This window comes from Paramormyrops kingsleyae, chromosome 13, assembly GCF_048594095.1.
Source record: "Paramormyrops kingsleyae isolate MSU_618 chromosome 13, PKINGS_0.4, whole genome shotgun sequence".
NCBI lineage: Eukaryota > Metazoa > Chordata > Actinopteri > Osteoglossiformes > Mormyridae > Paramormyrops > Paramormyrops kingsleyae.
Genome location: NC_132809.1, coordinates 28,362,740 through 28,388,211, shown reverse-complemented (window position 1 = coordinate 28,388,211; position 25,472 = coordinate 28,362,740). Strand labels below are relative to the sequence as shown.

The following is a 25,472-nucleotide window of genomic DNA, read 5'->3' as shown; positions in this document are numbered from 1 at the left end:
TGTCATAGAGTCGATAAGTGCAGATAGGCTGAGCTTCCAGTGAATGCCCAGGTACGAGTGTAAGCAGGACTGGAACAAGAGCTAAATAACATCTTCCAAACAAATGAGAACCTAATGGGAAACCTATTTAATGAGTGGAAAGAGCAACATTAAGACCAGTCAGGAAACATGAAGTAGTATTAGGCTAGTAGAGGAATTTCTGGGACAGATGGGACTTGAGGCATTTCTTGAAGGTGGAGAGGGAGTCTGATGCCCTGTATGATGCTGGAATGAGCTGCAGAACCAGAGAACCACACAAGAGAAACATCTAGTGTGAGACTTCTGGCGTGGTGGTGAGATCTCCGTTTGTTTGCCGACCGAAGAGGTTGAGACGTGACAGTTTAGGTCTTAAATTTGCCTGTATAATAACCTAACAGCAGTTCCAAATTGGTAATGAGATAATCAAGCCTGCTCTCTCAGCCAGTGGCAATGAGCATTCAGTCTTAAACAGAGCAATGAAAGAGATCATATTTCCCCCATGCTGTGTTCACTGCATTGGCTGCCAGTTAGATATATCCTAATGGTCAAAACTTTGGATACACCTAGCATAATTGACATTACCCTTTAAAAATTACTACACAAATGGCACTGCTTAATTCATATTTGTTTATTTTCTGTTTATTTGCTTTTAAAAATTGTATGTTTATTTTATTTTTATTTTCTTTCTCGTTATGTACAGCATTTTGGTACAACTTCAGTTGATTTTAAATGTGCTATATAAATAAATTTGACCTTGAGCAGTGAACACTGCTCCTGCTCTTGGAGTGCAGGGCTCAGAGGTGAGGTTGATTCAGATTTTAGCATGTGGGGCTCGGTTCAGATAATCTGTGGTTTCACAGGGTTTTTTTGTCACGGTTGCTGGCATGGTCACTGGCTTAGTGGTTTTGGGTGCCAGCGTTTCCAGGTCTGTGGTTCTTAGTGACCAGTGTCTTGGTCCAGGTCTGCTTTTGTCTTGTTCCTGGATTTGTGGTCCTGATTAGCCAGCGTTCCACAATGGTTGTGCTGGGCAACTGGTGCCATGTTTTTATGTTTGCTGTGATAATTGTGCCTTTGTGTTTCAGCCCCACTTCCTGTTTCCCGGGTCTTGGTTCCTGTTCCTGGTTTTCCAGTGCTCTGCACCAGAGTCTGCCTTATGTTTTTTTTTTTTTTGTAAAAGCCAATACATACATTTATCTAACCAACTTCAGCGAGTCTTAGCTATGGCTTAAAGAGAGAATTATATTTTAACAAAATAATAATTGGATTACATTTCTTTTATATAGTGCCTTCCTTAAAAAAAATACAAAGATTTAGAAATGTAATTTCAGGTTCATTTGAATCATATTAAGAGCATCATAATGGGCCCTATTAACATTATATTTTATGCAGCATGTTAGGGGACAGGAAAGGAAACCTTATAGGTTAAATATACTACTGGGGAAACAGGACCCCTGCAAAGGCACCTTTTCCACGCCTAGTTTCATTCTTCTTAACATTCCATGATTTTGCTTTTTTTTTCTTTTTAATCGATGGAGGTGAAATTTCGGTACAGATTCTCTAGAACTCTGTCACACCATGCTGTTTTGAAATCTCAAAAATGAAAGGCCTAGATTGGTGGACAACTTTTAAAACTGAAATATTGTTATTTGATAGTCAACCTAATTATGACTCAATTTAGTGGCGGCATTTGTCATTGTGATTGTGATGTTCATATGTTCCCCATTCCTTGCACTTACAGACATCAGATGCGTATCAGATGCTAAGGGCTAACTCTTGCTCTTTTTATTTATTTTTTTATTTTTTTACTTTACTATTTTTAAATTTTATTACATAATCTGGATCAATGTGTTTTCTTATATACTCCTTCCTAAAACAATAAAAGAATAGTGAGAAATTACTTTGATTGTTCTTATTTTGTATTTCATGTAAAAATATGTCCTCTGTGTGGAAAAACACATTTTAGTGAAAAAAAAATTCTTTAGTGCTTATTGTTTCCCTCATATGGGAACAGATAAAACAGATACGTCCAAACTAAAGGCCATAACCCAAGCGAGGTTACATTTCTCTAGTTAGGAATTATAAAACACTTCGATGGATTACCAAGTCCACAGCAGGACAGCCATGTTGGGGTTCGGTACTGCACCATTCACCCACATACCGTATTGAAAGGAAGCCCAGGTGTCAACGATTACGGCAGGTAAGGAATGTGGTTATCATCATCTCCCATTGGCCTCAGGAATCACAACTTCACCACGAAGCGAAGTGTCGCTTAAAAGTAGATATATTTACACAAAGTCAACTTGCTTCTAGCTATAGGAGAATTGTGGATTTAAATATTCTAAGTGCTACGTACTGGACAATCGGTACACCTATTTATAGTACACGAAGCAGGAAGATTCATATGACAATCTGGTTTTATTTAGGATCATGTAACTGGTTTGGGTTGTAAATTTCCATTTGGAAGTCAGACAACTATCTCGCTGGCTAGCTGCCCATTACTATACTAGCTGGACCAATGTTTTGGAAGAACACTTCGGCGGTATGACAACCGTTTGAAGAACAAGAGAGGATTATTAGATACCACACCTGGAAAGCTTTAGGATCTAATTAAATAAGTTCCAACACCATTTCAGTTATCCTTTGATCGCGTTGTGTACCAAAAGCTGTAGGCTACCACCCATTCAGCGATTTATGCAAAATAGCTGCCGTGGAGCATAAATATCCTCTTAAAAACTTTCCGAGACACGTAAGTGAAACATTTCATAAAAAGAATTATTTAGCACATCCGTTGACATAAATCCAAGTTTTATTTGTTGAGAGGTAAGATTCTAATTAAGACGTAGATGACCGCGGCTATAATTAGGAGAAAACCGTGCAACTCGGGGTGCATGTTGTTGTCTTGTCCCTCTCTTCTCATATTACTCATTTGCACTTCTTTCTTGCATTTCTTTTTCAGAGAAGAGTCTTATAGGGATCGCAGATGAGGGCTCCTTCCGGCGCGTTTCCTCATTCTTCTGCTTCATACTTATTAGGGAATCGGATTGTGCGGCTGTTTACTCCAGGGCGCAGTTATGTTGTAGAATCACTTGCACATTAACGTAATACGCTGAGATTCCTATAGTCGCATGGAAATACTGGCTGCAGGGTGAGTTCGGTACAACTGTGTGTAATGTCTGAATGCTCTGTACATGAGTAAAAGCATTTATGCGTTGCTGCAAAACTCATCGGACATTTACTGTAAATGGTGGATTATGACAAAAATGGCAAAAAATGTATTTTGATTGTTTTTTTTTTGGTTAACCTATCCAATTAAAGAGTCGATGTCAAGTGCAGCAAATTGTGCATTCCAATGGTATTAATTAACGTGGCTGGAGTGATAAATCGCGGAGGTGATCCATCTTTTCGAGAAAGTTTGAAAGCTGCTGGAAATTGAAGGCATATTTGAAAATATATAGAATAGATATTGCGCAGGTATTTACGTTGTTAATGTAAATATGTGTGAATATGTTTTCCGAACGTTCAGTATATATATTTAATAATTAAACTAATAAATTATGGATATTAGGCCAATTTTTATTTCTGAAATATATGCAAGACGCTAAAAACTATAATTATAATTATAAATTTTGATAAGTTTAATTTGTAAAGAATTTTATTTTCACAATGGCAGTTAACGAATTCTTAATAGAAATATTGAAATATAATTATAGTTTTATGTATTGTTATAATTAAGTAAAGTGTGTTTAATAGTCTGGACTGTTTAATAGTCTGGAATTTAATTGATGTAGCCTAATTATGAGTTAAAAAACGAAGGTGTGATAAACGGTGCATTTTCAAACATGATGACATTCAGTGGTGAAAACGGGAATGGCGTCGATCGAGAATAACTCCCTAACCCTTAATTATACGTATTTAGACATTAGCCGTTTCATCTTCCAAAATAGAATTTGGACTTCCCGGGTAAATAACTAGTAGAAAGATTTCAAAATCATTTATACTGGCCTCAGACTGACCCCTAAAGAGTACATTTTAACATATGGTAAACTTACGCTTTACAATGTGGTTGCAGGTTTCACTCTGGTTATCTTAGGTAAATCCACGTCTAAGCGCATCAAGCAGACATGACCTCTGTAATGTCTGAGTGTCTGATGGATTAGGTTTGGGAGATTTTAAATGTCTGTTGATCATCAACCCCCTCTACTCTTAAATGGGTGGATTGATTTAGGAAAAATAGATTTCTTTGGACTGAAAAGTAAAATGTCTTCTAAGTAATATACATGTCAGTCATGGTTTTTGTTTCTCTTTTGTGTGTTATAAGGTTTCTAAACATTTCAGTTTTCTGGTGAGGGGAAATTTTGTAATTTCTCTGAAAGATTATTTTGCTTTCTCCTAAAGCCTGCAGTCTATTACCAATTATTATCCATCAAAGTCTGTAATTATACATTACAATAATTTATCTAATGCCTCTGAGCTGTCCTTAACCTTCATATCCAGAAACACAGCTTAATAAAGCCCATCCCATTTGTTTTGGGTGTAACCGTCTTGTCTGAGTTATATATAAGATTTAATGTAAATGCAGTATAATGTTTTCAGAGGCATCTTACATATGTGGCCGAATGAGTGTATGAAGATTCACTGCTCTTTGGCTAATGCTGTTGCCTTGTTAAATCAATTGCGATCTGAGCCTGACATCAGACATCTTAATTTTCTCAATTGCCAGCTTACACTTATCAAATTATATTCGCACAGGATCAGTTGTGTGAGGTTTTGCTGCTTTGATGATGCCGTGTGAGGTTTCATACGGGATCCGAATGCAAACATCTAACTTTGAACACTGACGTTCATGTCCAAACAACAGCTTTTTACCCTGTTTAACTGTGATGCCATATTTGACCTACTGTACATAAAATGCTGTGTAGTTTTCTGCAAAGGTTTGCTGAAATTCTGTGTTTAGTGAATGTCTTTTATGTTCGAAGAGGTGCAATACATAAAGCCTGCATGTGACTTTGGTCTGTATCATGAAGTGAAATATAATCATTAATCATCTTTTGAGATTTTTTTTGACAAGTGTGTGATTATTAAGGGTGATTCCAAATTTCGGTTTGTGCTTTTTATTATCAAAGCTTGCGGTGACATACAAAGATTTGTATCAAGCCAAAATGAACTGTAGACCTAAATCGTCGTTTGAGTTCTGATGAGTATAATGACGGTCAAATGAGTCGATAGTCAGTTTTTATAGTTGGTGGTGCTTATGACTTTTTCCATGACTATTGTTTCATTAAGCCGTATGGTTCTGTGGTGCCTGTAGGTCTAGTGTCACTAAAAATTGTTTTGTAGCTGATAGAAGGAAACTCCTTTAAATTTATGGGTGGGACTGGACTGGGGACTGCATACTCAGTATTGTCGTCATGCTGAAATTGCGAAAGAATTAAATCTCCCCAGTGCTTTTGCTTAGTCCCACCCATGAATCTGTTTTTAGTTTGTCATCTGGTTTGAACTGATTTGTACTTGATGCTCTCAAACTCTGCTCAACAGCTGTAACAAGAAGCCAGTCTGAGACCGTAATCCACGATGTCACAGGACAGGAAGTATGCTGCCGTGTCCCTCTGTCCTAAAAGCCAAGACATCCTGACACTTGATGCCGTAGGTTACCCTTCACTGTTTGGTAAAAGACTGCATTGTGGTTTATTAACGCTTCTCACAGTATTCCTAATGCTTTCGCCATTTTTATCCTTTGCTATAAAAGGATGGCCATCCATACCAACCGGACGTCTGCTTCCAAGATGGCATAAGACGGGTGGACTATGTCCTGACCTACAATGTCAAGAAGTCCTGCAGGGCACTACGGCCCTCGCTCAGCATCACGGCGAACGGCTTCTTCCGCAGGCTGCGTCGCTCCCTGCAGTGCTGCACAGGGCAGCCTTCCGGGGCCAACCGAGACAGCGCAGTGGAGAAGGCAGCCTTGGACCAGCAGGAGGAAGAAAAGCGCCTTTTGCGAGATGAGTTTGAGGATAACCTGAGGGAGATGGGCCTTGAGTTGGAGAAGGATGAACATGTGAGCACCTTGCATGTTTCTATTCATGTTTGTACTTTTACTAGCTATGAGTAAGAATTTCTAGCCAAGTGTAGCCTTTTTTGGCCCATCCTGAGTGACCAACCAGGAATTCAATTGGTGACCCATTGACATTGATCTCACAGTGGCCCCCTGTGTCACCTGCTTTTGGAATCAGCTCCAGGGCCCAACAGTGACATCACTCTATCAACCACAGGATTTTAGCCATCAACCTCCTGAGTCCTAACTTGCAGTGCCACACACCAGCCAATATTGGAACTCATTAGCACTTTTGATATAGTTTATTTTGAATATGCTGGAATATTCCCAAGCATGATGCAACAGGCCACATTGCCTATAGGTGTGAATGGGGTGCATGTGCCCTGCGATGGGTTGGCATGCCCATCCTGGGCTATTCCTTGCCTTGTGCCCGTAGCTTCCAGGATAGGTCTCAGACCCCCACAACACTGCACAGGACAAGCGGGGATGGAAAATGGCTGGATGATGCACTAGAGACACATTTGCATGATAGCGATTTATTCTGTTAAACTGTTGATTATTTATATTCGCATATTATGTAAAACAGACGCATTTGCTTGGCAGCCATTCTTAGTTCTCGGTTACATTGTTAATCATTTTGTCATTTTTTATTTACCCAAAAATGTTTCCCATTAGGCACTCTGAAGTCTTCTATAATTTGCATTGAATCCCTGCTGTAGATTTCCTTTCGCATATTGTATTTTAGTTTATATACTGCTGTGGCTGTCTTCTTACCTCTGAATTTTTAGTAGATTGCGCTACCTGAGTGAATAGACAGTTGGGTAGTTCACATTCAGGCTGGGCCTTGATTCGATGTTCATTGGCTCGCTGTCAATTTTAAATTGAATCAGCTTTAAAAATGTTCCATTGCATTGTCACAATATAACGATGGACTGTGACTGAGAAAGATATCAGGATGTGTTGTTCCGTGTGTGAGTCCTGGTTCTGTGGATTGCTTCAAAGCATACTGGTATTTCTGTTTTCAGTCGAAGATTCCTGGAGTGGGATTCCTGAAGATACACGCTCCATGGGATGTCCTTTGTCGTGAAGCTGAGTTTCTGAAACTTAAGATGCCCACCAAAGAGGTAGACTTTATTCCCCCCATTTGTCATAAGTAGCTAAAGAGTCTTCAGCAATGTCTTTCTTTTTCAGACATCTGATCTTTGTGCAGGTTTACCAAGCCACCTCTCGGAGCAAAATGGTGAAGCTGAAAGGGTTCATCGAAGATCTTACCAAGCCATTGCTTCCAGATGTAGAGGAGAGTAGGACCCACAATCCAAAGCATGTCTGCTATCCCTTTTCTAGGGAAAAACAACACTTGTAAGTACAATGTAATATATGCTAGGAAGCTATGTGCATGCTGGGACTTGTAGTAGTTGTAGATCTTTATTGTCATCTCAGCCATATACACTAAAGCACCCAGTGGGACGAATTAATGTCCACCAGGGACCAAAGGTGCGACAGCACACCCAGACAGATCAACAGTGAGGATAACTGGGGGCAGGGGGAATAAATAATACCTGTGCATTTATCTCTAAATATACATATAGTTAAAAAATAAGATAAAAAAGACCTTTAGGAGAGGGAGCACATCAGGGAGACTGTGACAATACAATATACGTTGTACAGCAATAGACAATAGACTATGGACTTGTAGACGTATAGATTTGTAGTGTGAGAACCAGAGATGCATTAATACATACTAGGTAGGGTTTAGCTCAGCTGGTTAGAGACAGGTGCCTGTGTACAGAAGGTTGTGAGTTCATATCCCATGGCTAATATAAAGTAGTTTTAAAATACTGGGGCCTTTATCCTCGGCTTCTCCAGGGACGCTATATGACTCAGAGGTTTATTCATGTCTGTAATGCTCTGGGCAAAAGCATCTACTAAGTGAGTAAATCTGTTTTTTAAACAAGTAGTGCTTCTTTTTGGGGATGAGAATTATGCTTAAAGAATATTATTGATGACATTTCCCAAAATGGTGGGCCTGTAAAATGGAGGAGGAAACACCCATCTCACATGTGGGGTCTTTGTGTTTTTACACAGGTTTGATTTGTCTGACAGAGAGAACTTTTTTGACACTAAAACAAGAGGTTTGATAGTAAGTATTCCCAGACTGGTAAATGTTTGGGATGAATACTGTTACCAGACCTGAATTACCTTAGTCTATCCATCACAATGAATTAGATTTTATTACTAAAATACTGACAGAATTTTTTAGTAGATGTTTTGGCCGTTTGGCATATAACACTGTTAATCATGTTTCTAGAGCAGGAGAACTTCATTTTGGATCTTAATTAAAGTGAAAATAAGTTTGTTTTGTTATGAATGTTTTGTTAATTTGCCAGTTACATACAGTATTTTAATTGCACAAGAAACTGAGTATGTAAAAATTTAAATAGATAGTTAAATTTAATAGATCACCTTATGAGAGTTGGTTTAAATAAAGTGATTTATACATACAATGTAGTGTGTGGCAGTTGTATGTATATATTGTCTATATCTGTTTTAGGTGTTTGAGGTGTTAAAACGCACAAAATGCATGAGCAGTGAAGATGACGTGGGTGAGATGTTCTAACTGTTGTGTTTTTTTAACTAGGATTGGGAATCAGGGCTATCTTGCCCTGTACTGGTTAATGGATAATGATAGACTGGTGCATCATTCTGTGTTATGAATAGCATAAAAACGGTTACTAGACTGTGAAATGAAATGTAACTTGTTGTACTTAGTCAGTGTGGCACACCCTAAGTGCAAGCCGGACAACTGTGAGAAAAAGGATCTTTTTCAAGTAACATACCTATTATTTTTTTATCCTTTCAAGGTTTTCCCAGCCTTCTTGCTAAAGGGATTTACACCAGCGCCTATCCTTTACACGATGTAAGTGTGTTTTACTTGATGAATGAACATGATATTTAAGATTCCAAGACAAAGTGAAATTGGCCAATGAGCTTTTGCCAGAGGCTTTGGTGGTGAAGCTGGCTTAGGGCATCACATGGGTTTCAACCGGGACTGTGTATCTCGCTAAATACCGCGCTCACGTTTTGTCTTAATGAGTTTTGCTGATGTTGCACCCATAGCCGTTAATGTTTACCTTAAATTTGCTAAAGTTTTCAATTGATCAAGCATATTATTGTAATTATATGTAATGTGCATTGTAGGGAGATGTGGATGATGAGGCCCCAACTCCCAATGACAGGAAGGTGAGATACACTAATTACTTACTGATTGTATCTATGCTATAATCTTGTGAGGATATTTATGAAGAACAGCATGTGCAAACAGGCCGTGAATTAAAATGTTCCCTTTTTAATTATGTTAGCTTGCTTTTTCTTGAGTCTTGCCAGTTTGTGAGATGGCTAATTATGAGAAAATGAGCATTATTGGGAAGTCCCCACAAATATCGGCATAAAAGTGTGTGTGTGTGTGTGTGTGTGTATGTGCTGTGCTCTTGGCAATGCATTTAAGTGTTTTCTCCGATGACGGTTTGGACCTCACGGTTAGTGTTAACCAGTGTTACGTGGATGCAACAAAGTATGCTTTAACCGGGCTTTTAGTTAATCGTGGTTTGGATTAGAAAGTAGTTTTGCACAGTATGTCTCTCTATGGCAATGGGTATTCACTCAGTAGTCGGACAGCAATTAAACAAATTTACATTTATATGCAATAATGTAGCTGGAATGGACAAACTTTTCCAAATACTGCATCCCTTATTATTAAATAAAAAACGATAGTTTGTTCAACATTTTTACTTATTTATTTTTTATCAGAATCAGGTTTTTTGTTAGTGTCTGTGTGGCACACAAGGAATTTGCTTCCAGCAGTTGGAATCTCTCCGATTCTGTTAGATTAAATAAAATATAAAATACATCTTATTTACAGACAGACAATGTACATAAAGTGTAAACAACACAGAAGGTGCAAATTGTCTGATGTCTTAGGTTCGGTTCAGTGGTGTTGTGAGTGGAGCAGGGTGTAGCAGTCAGGGAAACAGGTGTAGGTTGGTGATGCTGATGCCTATATTCTTTTGTGAATTAATACATTTCTACAGGACTAGATGCCACATTCTTCAAATGATTAGGAAGGATCTCTGGCATTTATAACCAGTGGAATGCAGCCTGGCATTATAGTAACTGCATTTTTCTTTTTACAATCCGTGTCACATAAATGCATTCAAAATATTTGAACATATGTACAGTGGGTTAAACAGCAATATCTCTGCTTTGCGTAGGCTAATATTTGAGCATTTATTTTAATTTTTATTCTATTCATTTTGGCGCACAGATGTTGCGAAATACGAATCTCTAGTTTTCCAGTCACACGCAACTCGCTCCCAACTACAAGGCAACTAAAAAGTCACGAGTAAATTATGTGGTAGAGTGACCCAAACCACAAGACACGCAGGCTAGCTTTCACCAGCGCTTTAATCGCTCCGTAACTAGTCACTAAACTGTGCCTGACTTGTAACCAAGGATGGAACCCCCTGCCGTTTCATTGGCTGTCGCTCCGGCATCAATGTCGCAGCACAGATTTGACAGGTTAAGAGTTTCCTGCAGCCATGACTGTATCAGAGCTGACAATCATGCCGTCAAACAGAATGGCTGTAGTCTGTCTTGCTACCTGACTCTCAGTCAGCATAATGTATGCTGAAGGTGGCCTCAGACCTCTGGGATCCGTATTTGAGTCTCTGCCTTGGTTCCAGGTGTGTGGAGTTTGCATTCTCTCCCCATGTGGTCATGAGGTTTTCTCTGGCTGCTGAGGTAGTTAGCATTAGCATTTTTCCTCATAGAAATGAATGAGTTTTCCCAAAAAAAAAAAGATATGATTGCACGTGTGTGTGTGTGTGTGTGTGTGTGTGTTAGATGAATTGGGGCCCCATCCTGGGTTGTTCCCTACCTTGTGCTTTCAGGATAGGCTGTAAACCCCCGATCTGGAAGACGGATGGACGTTGGTTTTGCCTGTGCTTTCTAGATAATCTGTAACTCTGTTTTTTAGATTTTGTATAATGAATGGGCAAGTTACAGCAGCTTCTACAAGTTCCAGCCTATTGGTCTAGTCAGGTGAGTTCGCATAATACTGTCTTGGCATCGTTATGAGTTTCTCTGTCCTGAAACTATTAACTGTCACTTTTTTGTTTTCCAGAAAATACTTTGGGGACAAGATCGGCTTGTATTTTGCCTGGCTGGGCTTGTACACTCAGATGCTGATTTTTGCCTCTGTTGTTGGGGTCTTGGTTTTCCTCTATGGCTGTATCACAGTCGATCATGATATCCCCAGGTGAGCTTACACTTTACTTACTCGGGAATTTTAATTATAGAAAACGACAAGGCAAACACAGGATGCTGTCAGGGTCGACGGCCGTGCGACCCTGTCCTGTGTGTTCCGTCACTGATCATTCCCCCTCCCTCTTGTAGCCTTCAGCCCTGCTGTGTTTACCTGTTCCCCAGGCCGCTGCGTAAATCAACGGGTTGAGTGTGCAGCTTGGGGGCTGAACCCTCTGGTGTTGAGTTGGAGGCTGGCTGGAGACCAGCTTCACTTGTCATTCGGTGTCTATTGGGTTTTTTTTGTTTCCCTATTGTTTATTATTTATTGTGGTTTAGGTTCACCCTGCTCGTGCCCCGTTTAATTCTGTTCTGTGTCTGTTTATACTTTTGTTCTGAGTCCTCTCTTAGTATTGTAACCCTTAGTGTTTGGTAATATTTAAGCAATAAAATATGACAATGAGTGCGGTTGTACTCCAGTATATCACGGCTGTGATTATCTTCGGCACTTGGCCTGCTGCCTTGAGCCTACAACCGAATCACAGCCATGATATACTGGAGTACCACCGCACTCCTCATATGTTATTGCTTAAATATCACAAAGCAATAAAATGAAATACTACAATTGTTACAATGTGGTTTCTTCTTGTTTTCATGTTCCTGTTTTTGTATTGACGCCTCGAGGTGTCTGATTTTCCCCTTTGTTGTGCTGTTATTAATAAACCCTGTTGTCTTGTGAGCTGCTGTGGATCGTACCTCCTTTCCCTGCCTTGCTGTAACAGCTGCAAACTAAAGAACTGCAGTCTTCTGTCCTTCAATGACTGGAAATGTGCTTTTTTTTTCTTTAGCTGCAAAATACCTTTTTCTTCTGAGAACTACAAGTTTATTATTTTCGTAGTTCTCAGAGGAGAAAGTAAAATATCTTTCAGTGGACAAGTAATTCGATAACTTTAGGCAGAATATATAGTTGTGTTTTCACACAGGTGTATCAAGTTTTGCACTCAGTGTAACCTGCACTAGGCACATTACTTTTTTTAACGTTTTAATTATGTAAAGTATTTTATTATATTGCTCTTGATTGTTTTGCATGAGGGCAGCACAGTGGTGCAATGGCTAGAATGGTCGCCTTATACCTTTAGGTTCTCCAGTCTCCTCCCACAATCCAAAAACATGCTGAAATGAACTGGAGTCCCCAGATTCTGTGTATGTGAATGTGGTGTGTGTGCCCTGTGATGGGTTGGCGCTCCGTCCCGGGTTATTCCCTGGCTTCTGGTTGTAACTTCCAGGTTAGGCTCTGAACCAACGCAACCCCCACGGGTATGGAACATAGATGGATGGATGTTTTAATTTGGATTAAAGTAATACATGAAAAGAAGTATGTAACCACCATTTTGTTATCCAGTAAACTGCTGTGATTTTGCGGCCACTGAGTAATAGTGTATTTTAACCTAAAACATATAATTGACAAGTTAAGTAGCAACTTGGAAGAGATGCTAATGGGTGTTTTTTCTGTATTATCTACCCAATATAGCATGGAGATCTGCGACAAGAGGAACAACATCACCATGTGTCCGATGTGTGACCGGGCCTGCGGCTACTGGAAGCTAAAGATGGCGTGTGGCACGGCGAGAGCCAGCCACCTCTTCGACAACACGGCAACCGTCCTCTTCTCGGTCTTCATGGCCCTGTGGGGTCAGTATCCTGAGAGCAAGATGAGCAACATCTTCTAAGGGCACTAACACCACCCCTCACACTACAGCTGCAATCGGGCCTTAAAAGTTAGGCCCGACAAGGTCCGAGCCCAACAGAATTTGGCCCGAGCCCATGTAAAATGATAGAAATTAAGTCCGAACCCGACCAAACCCGTCGGGTTCGGGCAAAGATCTTCAGCTCTACCTCACACCACTCGGCAAGCTTCATCACTCGCTCCCCGTACAATATTGGAGACAAAGTGAAAATGGGTGGTGAAGTTTCCCCCCGGGGAGCCTGTGGTGAAGCTTGCCTAGGGCATCACATTTGCTTCAGCTGCACTGTATGTCAATCGGTGTTGTCCCAAGCCGATATCAAAGATCAGAATTAGGGCCAATCCAATTTTTTTTATTATTATTGATTGGTAATCCAAAGCCATGGAGGAGATTCCAGGAGAGAGGCAGTTACTCTAGGAGAGCTGGACAGGGCCGTAGAAGGTCCTTAACCCATCAGAAGGACTAGTATCTGCTCCTTTGTGCAAGGAGGAACAGGATGAGCACTGCCAGAGCCCTACAGAATGACCTCCAGCAGGCCACTGGTGTGAATGTCTCTGGCCAAACAATCAGAAACAGACTTCATGAGGGGGGCCTGAGGGCCCGATGTCCTATAGTGGGCCCTGTGCTCACTGCCCGGCACTGTGGAGCTTGATGGGCATTTGCCATAGAATACCAGGATTGGCAGGTCCGTCACTGGCACCCTGTGCTTTTCACAGATAAGAGCAGGTTCACCCTGAGCACATGTGACAGACACGAAAGGGTCTGGAGAAGCTGTGGAGAACATTGTGCTGCCTGTAACGTTGTTCAGCATGACCGGTTTGGTGGTGGGTCGGTGATAGTCTGGGGGGGTATATCCATGGAGGGACGCACAGACCTCTACAGGCTAGACAACAGTATCATGACTGCCATTAGGTATCAGGATGAAATCCTTGGACTCATTGTCAGACCCTACGCTGGTGCAGTGGGTCCTGAGTTCCTCCTGGTGCCCAACCTCATGTGGCGAGAGTATGCAGGCAGTTCCTGAAGGAATTGATACCATTGACTGGCCTCCATGCTCGCCTGACTTAAATCCAATAGAACAACTCTAGGACATTATGTTTTGGTCCATCTGATGCTACCAGGTTGCACCTCAGACTGTCCAGGAGCACATCAGGGCCATACAGACTGCTGAGTACGATTTTGATTTGCTGCAATGGAATCTGATGTGTTTTCAAAGTGTTCTTTTAATATTTTTGAGCAGTGTATTTTTTAAAAGATTGGACTGGAATATATCAGGACATCCCTAATGTCAGTCTATATACCATCCCTTTGTCCCTCTTGCAACTACTGGGGGAGTGTGGAACCTATCCTAGGAAACACAGGGTACCCTCCCCAAGATGTTAATCTAACACAACATACTCACTGTGACATGTCACTTAGCATATCTGCATGTCTTTGGACTATGGGAGAATATGCAAACTGCATACTGAGCAGAGGGGGGGTTCAAATCCCAGGCCCTGGAATTGTGAGGTAATGTCGATACCCACTGAGCCGCCCTGTTAAATGGGTTTTTTTTTTTGTTAATTACAGCAGCGTAACATCTAATAGCACATCTATATTTTAGAGCATGTTAAGTATGTTAAAGAGAATTTATCCTTTTTTTCATGTCTGCTTCCAATGCAGACGGAACTGAAAAAGCAGTTACAGCAAATGCTGGTGTCTTTCTGCAGCCTCCGCGTTCATGGAAAACTGGAAGCGGAAACAGATGAGGCTAAATTACAAGTGGGACCTGGCGACTTTTGAAGAGGAAGAGGTGAGAGTTTGTGACGGCATTCACACCGAAAATGGGTTCATGTGAAGTTTAGCAGCAGGCTTCCTCCAGGTACTCTGGTTTCCCCTCTCAGTCCAAAAACATGCTATGGGGAGACGGAGTTCTCCAGATTGCCCGTAGGTGAGTGTGTGTGTGTGTGTGGATTAGGTTTATATTACATTGTGGGGACCAAATGTGCCCCCACAAATGTAATAACAATCTGTTTTTTTGGGGTTTTTTTGCGTGGGGACCCTTTCTCAGGTTCCCAGAAAGATCTGTGAATGCAATCAAAAAAGTAAAAATTCCAAAAGTCTCAAAAGACATATTTTGTTTTGTTACTTATGGTTAAGGTAAAGGCTGGGTAGGGGTTAGGGGTTAGATTAGAGTTTTCCTCATAGAAATGAATGGAGAGTCCCAACAAAGATATAATTACAAACCTGTGCGTGTGTGTGTGTGTGTGTGTGTGTGTGATGGGTTGGTGCCCCATCCTGAGTTGTTCCCTGCCTTGTGCCAGTAGCTTTTGGGATAGACTCTGGACCCTCCTCGATCCTGCATCGAAAATGGTTGGATGGATGGAGTTTAGTGCCATTTTCAATCTACTTCTTTATATCAAGTGATGATGATGATGATGATGACAATTGTCCTTTTGTATGTAGAAATCACTGCAGCCCAATCATTTTTTGGCAAGAACATGGCCATAATCTAAAATTTAAATGCTTGAATTTTTTGATGGAAAATGAAATACTGATTTGCAATTTGTTTTTTGGTGTATGTTTTTCGTTTGTGTTCATCTGGATGTCCTGAAGGAATCGCTCAAGGTTTGAAAGATAGCTACTTCTCTGCCAATCGTATGATGGCCACCGGTTCTTTCAGCCTCGCTTTGCTGACTCATTCGACGAGTTTTCTTTTTATGATCTCATTAACGACTTCCCATTCCTTTTGTTTTTCTTACTCCAATGTTAACTCAATGTTCTTCACTGGTTGACACACCTACTCATTGTCTGGTTATCTGGCTGTCTCTATCTCTGCGAAATCGCTCTTCTTTCAGCTGCTGCAGTACAGAATATGTGACGCTTTATCCGTTCAGCCATTTCTATGGCATATAGAAAAGGTTTGACGAAGATCTAAATATTGCTGTGTGGTACTGCCTGTACCGACTGCACAGTCTCTGCAAGGGAACTAACACTGAATGAATGCTGCCAAACTTGTATGCGATCATGCCATAGTCTGTTCTGTTTTTATGGGAGTCCGTTATGGCAGAGGAACAGATGTATCATATCTCACGTAGGATCACCCACGAGCTGACTATGAGAACAAAGTGAAGGAGAAGATACTTAAGCGAATTGAAAAGAAACCCCATAAAGAGGTAATTGGGCATTCCTGTTCCTCTTCTGATATGCTAACCTCTTGGTATTGGGATTGCTTGTGTCCATAGAACTTGCAATGAACATTTACATATGGTACTGTCGTTTTGTAGACCTCTAAAATTTATATTTATGTTTAGACAAAAACTGTCAAGCTAACATGGAGAGATAGGTGTCCAGCCTATATTACCTTCACAGTTTCAATGTTGCTAATGGTAAGCCTGCATCTATATTCCACATTTATATTCCACGCTTTGTTTCCTAATCCGGTCCACGGGGACCCACAGACACATCATGTTTTTGCTCCCATCCTGGAAGAAAGCTGGGAGGGAGCAAAAATGTGGATTGCCTGTCAGGAAGCTCAGAGGAAGGAAAAACATGGATCAACTCTGGGTCCCCGAGGACTGGATTGGGAAACTCGTAACATGTGTAATAATAATGCTGTATTATCATAAAGCAAAACATTTACATCAAGTGCTGTACCTGCTACAAATCGTGTTCTACATGCTACAATGTACTATTCACGTTCTGGACTTGAATTCTGCCATCTGTCATTTCCTCTTTCTGTTGTGTTCTCCCTCTTCCCCTCAGTTTTTCGTGAGCCTCGCCATTGTGCTCGCAATAGTCATCTACAGGGTCACAACTCAGGCCGCGCTTCAGATGAGCACCGTCTCCACGGCCCGTTCCAACGTGCGGCTGACCGTCGTGTCCACTGCCGTCATCATCAACTTGGTGGTCATCCTCATCTTGGATGAGGTGTACGCCAAAGTCGCAGTCTGGCTCACTCAGCTAGGTCAGCATGGCTGCTGGCGTCACGCACGTCACAGAAATGCCGCAACGTTTATGCAGCAGTGAATGTCAACTAACGGCCTACTTAATTCTAATTGGTGGGGGCCGTGTGTGGCTCACTGGGTTAGGGAACTGTGCCTACGATTGGAAGGTCACCAATTCAGATCCTAGGGTCAACAGAGCAGAGTGTGGAAGGTCACCAATTCAGATCCTAGGGTCAACAGAGTGTGGAAGGTCACCAATTCAGATCCTAGGGTCAACAGAGCAGAGTGTGGAAGGTCACCAATTCAGATCCTAGGGTCAACAGAGCAGAGTGTGGAAGGTCACCAATTCAGATCCTAGGGTCAGCAGAGTGATTTCACTATTGGGGCCCTGAGCATTACTCTTAACCTCCTGTTGCCACAGCGATTGTCTGACCCTGCCTCATCTAAATAAATAAATAAATACATAAAATGGTCACTTGACATAAAAGCATCTGCTAAAATAGATGGTAATTAAGTATGAGGCTAGTTTGGGTTGAAAAGATTCTAAAATGTATTGAAACATGCTTTTAAATCTCTTGCCATTCTTTACCTATTAAATTTATTTCTATATAAGCCAGGGGTGTCAGACTACAGTCCTGGGGGGCCGGAGCCCTGTGTAGCTTAGTTCTTTCCTATTCTACCACAAATGATTCAGCTCAAGAGCTGTGTTGTAATTAGCACAAGGAGTTGAATCAGGTGTGTTAAACGAGGGTGAACCAAAAACTGTGCAGGGCTCCGGCCTCCCAGGACTGGAGTTTGACATCCCTGCTATAAGCTCAGTAATTAAAGGTAAATACTCCAATATAATGAATTGCTGTGCCCCTGGTTGAGGTCAGGAGGCCATGACAGGTAAGATGGGGACTGAAGTGCACTACGAGGAGGAGGAAGGAAGGCGTGACCAATAGGAAAAAGCTGAAAAAAGCAAAACACAGAATGTACAAAATAAGAATGAAGTAATTCCGTATCATACACTGTTTCTGTGATGTAGCTGTTTCGTCGTGTGATACTGTCCTCACAGCACTTCCTCTGTTTTCCCCCCAGAGGTGCCAAAGACTGACACAAGCTATGAGCAGAGACTGATCATAAAGACCTTCATCCTCAAGTTCCTCAACTCTTTCAGCCCTATATTTTACGTCGCATTCATGAGGGGAAAGTGAGTATCTAACCTTTCTGTGGTCTTGGATGTCATTTGCATTCCCTGGTTTGAATTATCCATCAATATTTAAATATGTCTGTGGACACATATGGCCTCTCATTTTACTATATCTAAATTCACCTTGTCAGCAGTCACGGAGACGGGGTAGTGATGTCTTTGCTTGTGTTTTGCTACTGGGGTTGGAAATGATCTCGTTGATGTGTGTCTTCATGTTTACCAATTGTTTATTTAATGAACATTACATTATTGATTAAAATATACATATAGATGAAAAATAAACAGTAAGCTTTCAATGTAGAAAGAAATCTATAATGTAACCCATCATGGTCAGAAACTGTAGGCCTTCCCACCTGTAGGGCTTAAGCTGGGTTCACACCAAGCTGATGGCAAAGAACTGGCCCCAACCAAAGCCGAAGCCTGGTCGATTGTGTAAATGTGCGTTAGAATGCACCAGCACAGGTAGAAGTGACGGCTGACATACAGCCCAGTCAGAGTGCTCAGTTTCACCAGCTAGCTTCAATGCCGATTCAGTGTGTGAAATGGGCCAAAATGGCGCTGCCGGGATCTGATTGTGTCCGTCACAAGTGAACACTGTAACTATATGTAATGATAATAACGAAACTGGCTCCAGTGTGTGGTTAAAAAGAAATATTGCTGAATTTCAAACCTTTTGCTAAAAGTTCTTCTGTCTGATTTTCTCAAAAGGCTCATTGGTCGGCCAGGGAAATATTTGTATGTTTTGGGATTATACCGGATGGAAGAGGTAAACAACCACCCGTAATTATCAATTAACTGTGCAAAATATCTTACAATAAAAATGCAGGAATATGATGCCGTCATATTGCAAATAACAAAATATGAAGTCATTTTGTATTGCCAGTAACAGCACAGCATTTCCATAAGTATCTGTAGATATTTGTACACTTGACATATAGAAGTGTTTGTCTCATTGCCCAAATATAGTGTGAATTACAGCATGCAGTGATGTTTGCTGCACAAACACACCTGTACACATCTGTGCCAAGTACTGGTATTTGATTGTACAGAGAGTGGCTATTTCCACGTGACTGTGTGATTGTTGTAATATAGTACCATGACTGACCACATATTTGGTTATAGTGAATATAAGCAGAGTTTGTCATGGGTCACCCCCTGACCCCCCCCCCAGTGTGCTCACACAGGTTGTTTGATGGAGCTTTGCATCCAGCTGAGTATCACCATGCTAGGAAAACAGCTGATCCAGAACAACCTCTTTGAGATCGGCATTCCGTGAGTACGCTCCCACGAGGTCACCCAGACGGACACTAAGTTGGGTCAGAGCTTATATCCAGTAGGGAAGGTTTTTAATGACTTCATAACACCACGCTACAGTAGGTAGCTGATGGTGCATTAAGGGTCATTACTCATCAGATAAATGCACATTTACTTCAAACCTTTGTTCTGTGTTCCTTTGAACGCATGCAACAATATAGATTAAGATATACAGAAAATAAAAATTTGACATGGCGGGAATTCCACAAAGCAGGATTTTTATCCAATTGCCAGGTAACTTAAGCCATATGTAAGGACTGTCCAATAAGAATGTCACTTACCTGTCCTCCTATTGGGCAATTTTCACATTTAGCTTAAGTTATCCAGCTAACTGAGATTTTTTTTGTGTGTTACACCCCCCCCTGGTGGTGGTGTTGATGTTTAATATTTTCTTGATATTCCATAATATTTTGTTTTCAGGATATTATATTTGTTTGCTTTATACTTTTTAATTTGTTGTCACAAACTATGTGTTTGCACTGTGTTTTACACAATGTTATGCTGCTTTATGCATAACAATTTCCCATCGGAATCAATAAAGCTTCACATCTTATTTGATGTAGCCGCTTTCATTACTGTTGTTGTCGTCGCTATGATCCCCAGCAAACTAAAGAAGCTGATAAAACGCTTCAAATCAAAGCGGGAGGCTGGCCAGCAGGACCCTTTTAGCGGTAATCTGAGGCGCTACGAGAAAGACCACTTCCTTGAGCCTTTCGGCAGTCTGAACCCCGAGTACATGGAGATGAGTAAGTTTGGGGTTAGACGCCTGATAAACCATATGAAGGGTTGGGACGGTGCTCGTATTTTCGTATTTAGCAACACCATCTCCTACGCACATATAAGTGGGAGTAGAACTGTACACTGCAACACGACATGTATCATATACATTATGCAGCGATACACTTTCTATACTTTTTATTTGGATTTGCAGTGACTGTGAGAATGTTAAATATTTTAAATATTGATATAGTCTCATAAGTGTATATTTAACACACTTCATCTCCTCTGCCACTTTCTCATTCAGGATTCAATGGTGACCTGTAGAAAATGGATACAAAGACGATAGTATGTTTACATGTCTATCACATTTCAGGCATAATTCCCTCTCCTTGCAGTTATCCAGTATGGCTTTGTGACTCTCTTCGTGGCATCCTTCCCATTGGCGCCAGTGTTTGCCCTTTTAAACAATGTCCTGGAGATTCGTCTCGATGCTAAGAAGTTTATTGCTGAGCTGAGAAGACCTGTACCTGCAAGGGCCAAAGATATTGGTGAGATTCTACCCTCTCCAAATTGCGATCCTGAAGAACCATGACAGATATCATTTTACTGCCAACCTGAAGGTAGCTAGCTAGGCCTGTCAGCCTGTGTGCAGCAAAGGTGTTTTTGTAGCTGGGTTGCATTTGTAGTATATTTGCATTCTGAGCGTTTGAGTTCACCATCAAAGTCTAGCCAAGCAAAATAAGTTTTTAAATAAAGGCAAATCAATTTGATGCTATTTGTTGTTGCTTTATTTTTTTTCCCTTCGCGTTCTTGTTGTTTACAACTCGATAACGTATTAATAACGCGATGCCATATGTCTCATCTCTTTGATGATAATTCTAGAAATCATTGAACACGTTCATGTAACACAGCACCTACATTTTGGTTGCGTATCTGACCCATATATGTTTAGTTATTTAGGTATTTTAATGGAGCTAAGTTAAGTCCAGGCAGCTCTTGACTTGCATAAAACTGACATTATGAAGTCAATCCGGACTTGTGCAAGAAATATCCAAGATACATAGTGTTTATGGAAGCACTAACACAAGAAAGGCGATATGTAACATATGTATGTGCCTATAAGTAAATTGACATTTTATCTTTCCATTTGTTCTTTACTAGGTATTATTATTTTTGGCTCGTGTTTTTGCTATAATATGCCTTAAATGGTACGAGAAGGTAAACATGATGTGTAAAAATTGACTTATATAATGGTTTTTGGAACAAATTATTCACATCTGTTGGGAGCTGCCTGCACTTTCCTTATGGGCCACCCTGTAACTCCTGAAACTGAGATGCAGTTGTGTGGCGCTGATAAGTAGCTCAGTGAGTTAAGATACTATCTCAGTGATCAAAGGATTGTTGGTTCAAATCCCCTGGCTGGCAGAAATGTTACTGTTGGGCCCTTACTTGTCAATTGCCTGACAGACCAGCTGACTCTTTCTCAGTTTTTACGTTTCTTTGGATAAAAGCATTTGGTTACGTTAATATACATCTATGCCCTAGGCTACCTTTTAGGATCTGTTAACCATAAAATAATTATTTAAATCTCGTGTGTCCCAAATTAACAATGTGTCAAACTAGCGGAATATTGCAGTGGGTTTTGTTGCAATCATCTCTTCTGTTTTTGCTTTAGGTATTTGGTATAATATTCTCAGTGGACTCAGCAAAGTCGCCATTGTTGTGAATGTAAGTGAACAGGATGGAATAAAAGAATAGCAGTCACTTTGCTGTACATTACACACTAGTTCTGGGTATTTTTTATTATTGTTTATCTTTGTTTTATCTCTTTACACCCTGTTTAACAGCCTTGGAGTTGGGCAACCAAGTATTTCACAACATATTATATTCTAACTGTGTATGTGACAGAACTTTGATTGATAATTGAGATTATTTATTTATTTATTTATTTATTTTAAGTTGCATATCTTCATAATCACATTTAAAGGCTGGATTGTTTTCTTAGGCTTTCGTCATCGCATTCACATCTGACTTCATCCCACGCCTGGTGTACCAGTACGGGTACAGCCCCGATGGAACCATGCATGGCTTCATCAACCACACCCTGTCATATTTCAACGTCACCCACTTTGAGCCTAATACAGATCCTCTACAGCCCTTTCATCTGGGCTATCAGGTCAACGTTTGCAGGCACGAGTCTGACCGTCTCTTCTGATGCATTTGGGGATATAACTTTTTATTCTCAAATTCCATTAAAACCTTATATTCTGTGCATTCACCTTTTTTGTACACAATACACTGCTAAAGGTTTAACAAAATATTGTACACTGCTTATGTGATAGTAAGCAGTATTAACTTTAATTTAACGAATTTCTTCTACATCTCAGATTCAAAGACTACAGACTTGCACCTTGGTCAAAGACCCCATATGAAGTCTCCAAGATCTACTGGGCTGTCCTAGCTGCCCGACTGGCGTTTGTTATTATTTTCCAGGTGTTGATCTTTTTCTGTTCAGATATAATTGCTCCTCTCACTTTTGCTGCCGTTTTCCAGTTTATGAATCTGAATATAACCTTATTTCAGAATATGCCCCATTGTTTGAGACGTTTTGGTAATGAGGTAGCTGTGTTTTTGTTCTAAAGATATCCATCACTTCTCCCCCAGAATGTAGTGATGCTGATGAGCGACTTTGTGGATTGGGTGGTCCCGGACATACCCAAGGAAGTCACCATTCGCATCTATGAGGAGAAGAAGCAAATGGTGGAGTTCTTCCTGAAAGAGGAGCAATGCAAGACACAAAGCCTCCCCAACATCGCCCCAGAGGGCGACAGGGATCAGAGCAACAACCAGGCGTACCCACAACGTTTATAGCGCCCCCTACTGTCTGTCTGTGTGTGCTCAGTCTCTCTGGTATTTAAGATGAGTGAATGTGGGGCAGGAGAGGCATTGACTTCACTTCCTCAGCCTTCTTTTCCTCCAGCGTTACTGTCAGTCACAGTCAGCCTGCTGCACATCACAGAACTGGGGTCTCACTAAATTGCAGCACATGAAATATTTAAATATTTGCAAACAAGGTGAAATCCGTCCCCATTTTGATCTTAAGGTGGGAGGCATGAAACCTGAAAGCTTTTTAAAAGTGCATAAAGAATAAAAAAAAGCATGCAATTAAAGATAAATAAATAAAAACTTGTATATAAATATGTCCATTGAATATTCAGTGTACCAATACGGGGATGGAAATTGAAATGATTTTCAATATAATGATTATTTGAAGACATTCATTCTCTAACAATGCAAGCCAGACTGGATTTAGTGTAAATGTGAATATAAGTTTACTAAAGGCTTAATTTTCTGATCTTAACACACACCTTGAATTACAGTTCAAAAATGGCTCAGGAATAAAGGGCTCCCCCTGTTGGTCAATCAAGGCCACTATAGAGAATTTCTACCCATCTACAGTACTAACCACTTTTCCTGCTCTGGTCCACAGGGTGGCCTTGAACCTATCCCATGCAGTAGGGCACGAATCCTCAATGCTGGAGGTGTTAGGCAACAGTGTGACTTATTGAGCCACCATGTTGCTACAGGGCATTTGTTACAGGCAATCAATTATTCTTTGAGATGTATGTGCAATCAATCACAGCTGACTGTTAAAACCAGTTCCTGCATAATTTTGTTTACCTGTTAGTGCAGCCGTCGCTGTGTAGCATGTTTAAGTCCAGACCAAATAACGACCTCGCTGTGTTCCATCCCTGTAATTATATAGTAGCATGATTTATTGTCTTGTAACCAACATTCAATTTCAAGCACTCTGTTTTACTGCAAGCATCAAGAGACATCAGAAGTTGTAAAAACATCATTCTCAGGCATTTCTGTTTGCTCCCTCCACCCATTCTGCTTATCCAGCCAAAAATGGCGGTGCTTTTACGGTATTTGCTTAACTGTTAAAAGCTTTTCTACACTCCCAGCAGTTTAGTCACTTTCAGTTAGTCCAGTATTTTGGATTAACCTACCATTTGCCTGTTGGTTTTCGCTTTCATTTTCTATGAATGTGCTAACAATTTAATAATAATAATAATAATAATAATAATATGTCCTTTTCATTTTCTTGTTTCTCATATGGTTGCTGTTTCCTTTACCAGCATTTGTTTACATACATCTCTTTTGTATATTTTTCAGGGGTAATAATACTATTATAAATTGATGTTTATTCTATCGTATGTTTTTCAATAAAGGCATTTTGAAGCGTAATTTACATTTTATACCAAAGCTCTCTATTTCTTTAATTACATATTCAAAATATAATTTTGATAAAAAAAAGACATTTATATTTTTTGTTAGTATGCCTCTGTTCTTTGTAGATTTTAATGGCATATATCTGTACTACAGATATGTAGGACTGTATATATAGGTGACAGCTTATTCTATCTTGGAGTGACAGCCCTACACATGTAATGGTGTGTAAACTGCTGCAGTAAAGGGTAAAATACCAAACCACTTCGCCTGTAACACAACCACAAGTCTTGTTTTCTGAGAAAATTTCAAGAAAATACATTTTTTATAGTTGCTATGCCCTTTCACAAGCTTGTGTTGTTACAACGTTTGCAGAATTTTAACTGTTTATTGGGGTACTAAAATTGGTGTTTATTCTATAGCATGTTTTTCAATAAAGGTATTTTGAATCAATTCATATTTTATATAGAAGCGCTCTATTTCCTTACATATTCCAATATATATTTTAATTAACTTTTCTATCAGTATGCATCTGATCTTTGTAGAAAACGTAGATTTTAAAATGTATAGTATACAGCTGTGCTTTACAGATAATAGATATATATATATACAAAATGTTATTCTATCTTAATTGGAATGACAGAGCAATGCACATCTAATAGTGCATAAACTAGCACAGTAAAGGTACCAAACCATTGTATACTTGTAATACAAACACAGATCTTATTTTCTGAGAAATCCAAATTAAGAAGAACTACAGAACTTCTTATATATTATTGTGCATAAATAGACTTTTTGAATTAATGTTAAAAAAGTATATCAGACTGAAACAACAATTGATGTAGATATCCAAAATCATGTCTCTGGCCATAATTCAATATCTGATTTTTGTATCTCAAATTTAACATTACAACTAAATTAAATTTAGTTGTAATGTTTGAAATCAGTCATAGAAATTTAATAAAAATGGATTT

The 25,472-nt window shown here is 40.1% G+C and overlaps 1 protein-coding gene across 6 annotated transcripts in view; it reads left to right on the top strand.

Moving 5' to 3' along the window:
* Nucleotides 1-24,951, top strand: part of LOC111851921 (anoctamin-1-like) — a 34,563-nt gene extending 9,612 nt beyond the window's left edge. The window contains exons 1-27 of one of the 6 annotated variants that reach the window (XM_023827273.2): nt 2,138-2,215; nt 2,975-3,163; nt 5,554-5,661; nt 5,765-6,073; nt 7,096-7,194; nt 7,281-7,429; nt 8,156-8,210; nt 8,622-8,673; nt 8,932-8,987; nt 9,269-9,310; nt 11,103-11,167; nt 11,250-11,384; nt 12,900-13,060; nt 14,823-14,905; nt 15,709-15,720; nt 16,191-16,268; nt 16,407-16,481; nt 16,858-17,059; nt 18,120-18,231; nt 18,940-18,997; nt 19,403-19,503; nt 20,149-20,291; nt 20,661-20,813; nt 21,941-21,993; nt 22,271-22,455; nt 22,653-22,758; nt 22,930-24,951. In XM_023827273.2, the coding sequence (XP_023683041.2) occupies nt 5,590-5,661; nt 5,765-6,073; nt 7,096-7,194; nt 7,281-7,429; nt 8,156-8,210; nt 8,622-8,673; nt 8,932-8,987; nt 9,269-9,310; nt 11,103-11,167; nt 11,250-11,384; nt 12,900-13,060; nt 14,823-14,905; nt 15,709-15,720; nt 16,191-16,268; nt 16,407-16,481; nt 16,858-17,059; nt 18,120-18,231; nt 18,940-18,997; nt 19,403-19,503; nt 20,149-20,291; nt 20,661-20,813; nt 21,941-21,993; nt 22,271-22,455; nt 22,653-22,758; nt 22,930-23,136 (2,763 nt within the window). In that variant the 5' untranslated portion in view covers nt 2,138-2,215; nt 2,975-3,163; nt 5,554-5,589 and the 3' untranslated portion in view covers nt 23,137-24,951. The other 5 variants (XM_023827271.2, XM_023827272.2, XM_023827274.2 and 2 more) reach the window with 5 other exon arrangements.
* The last annotated feature ends 521 nt before the right edge of the window (nt 24,952-25,472 follow it).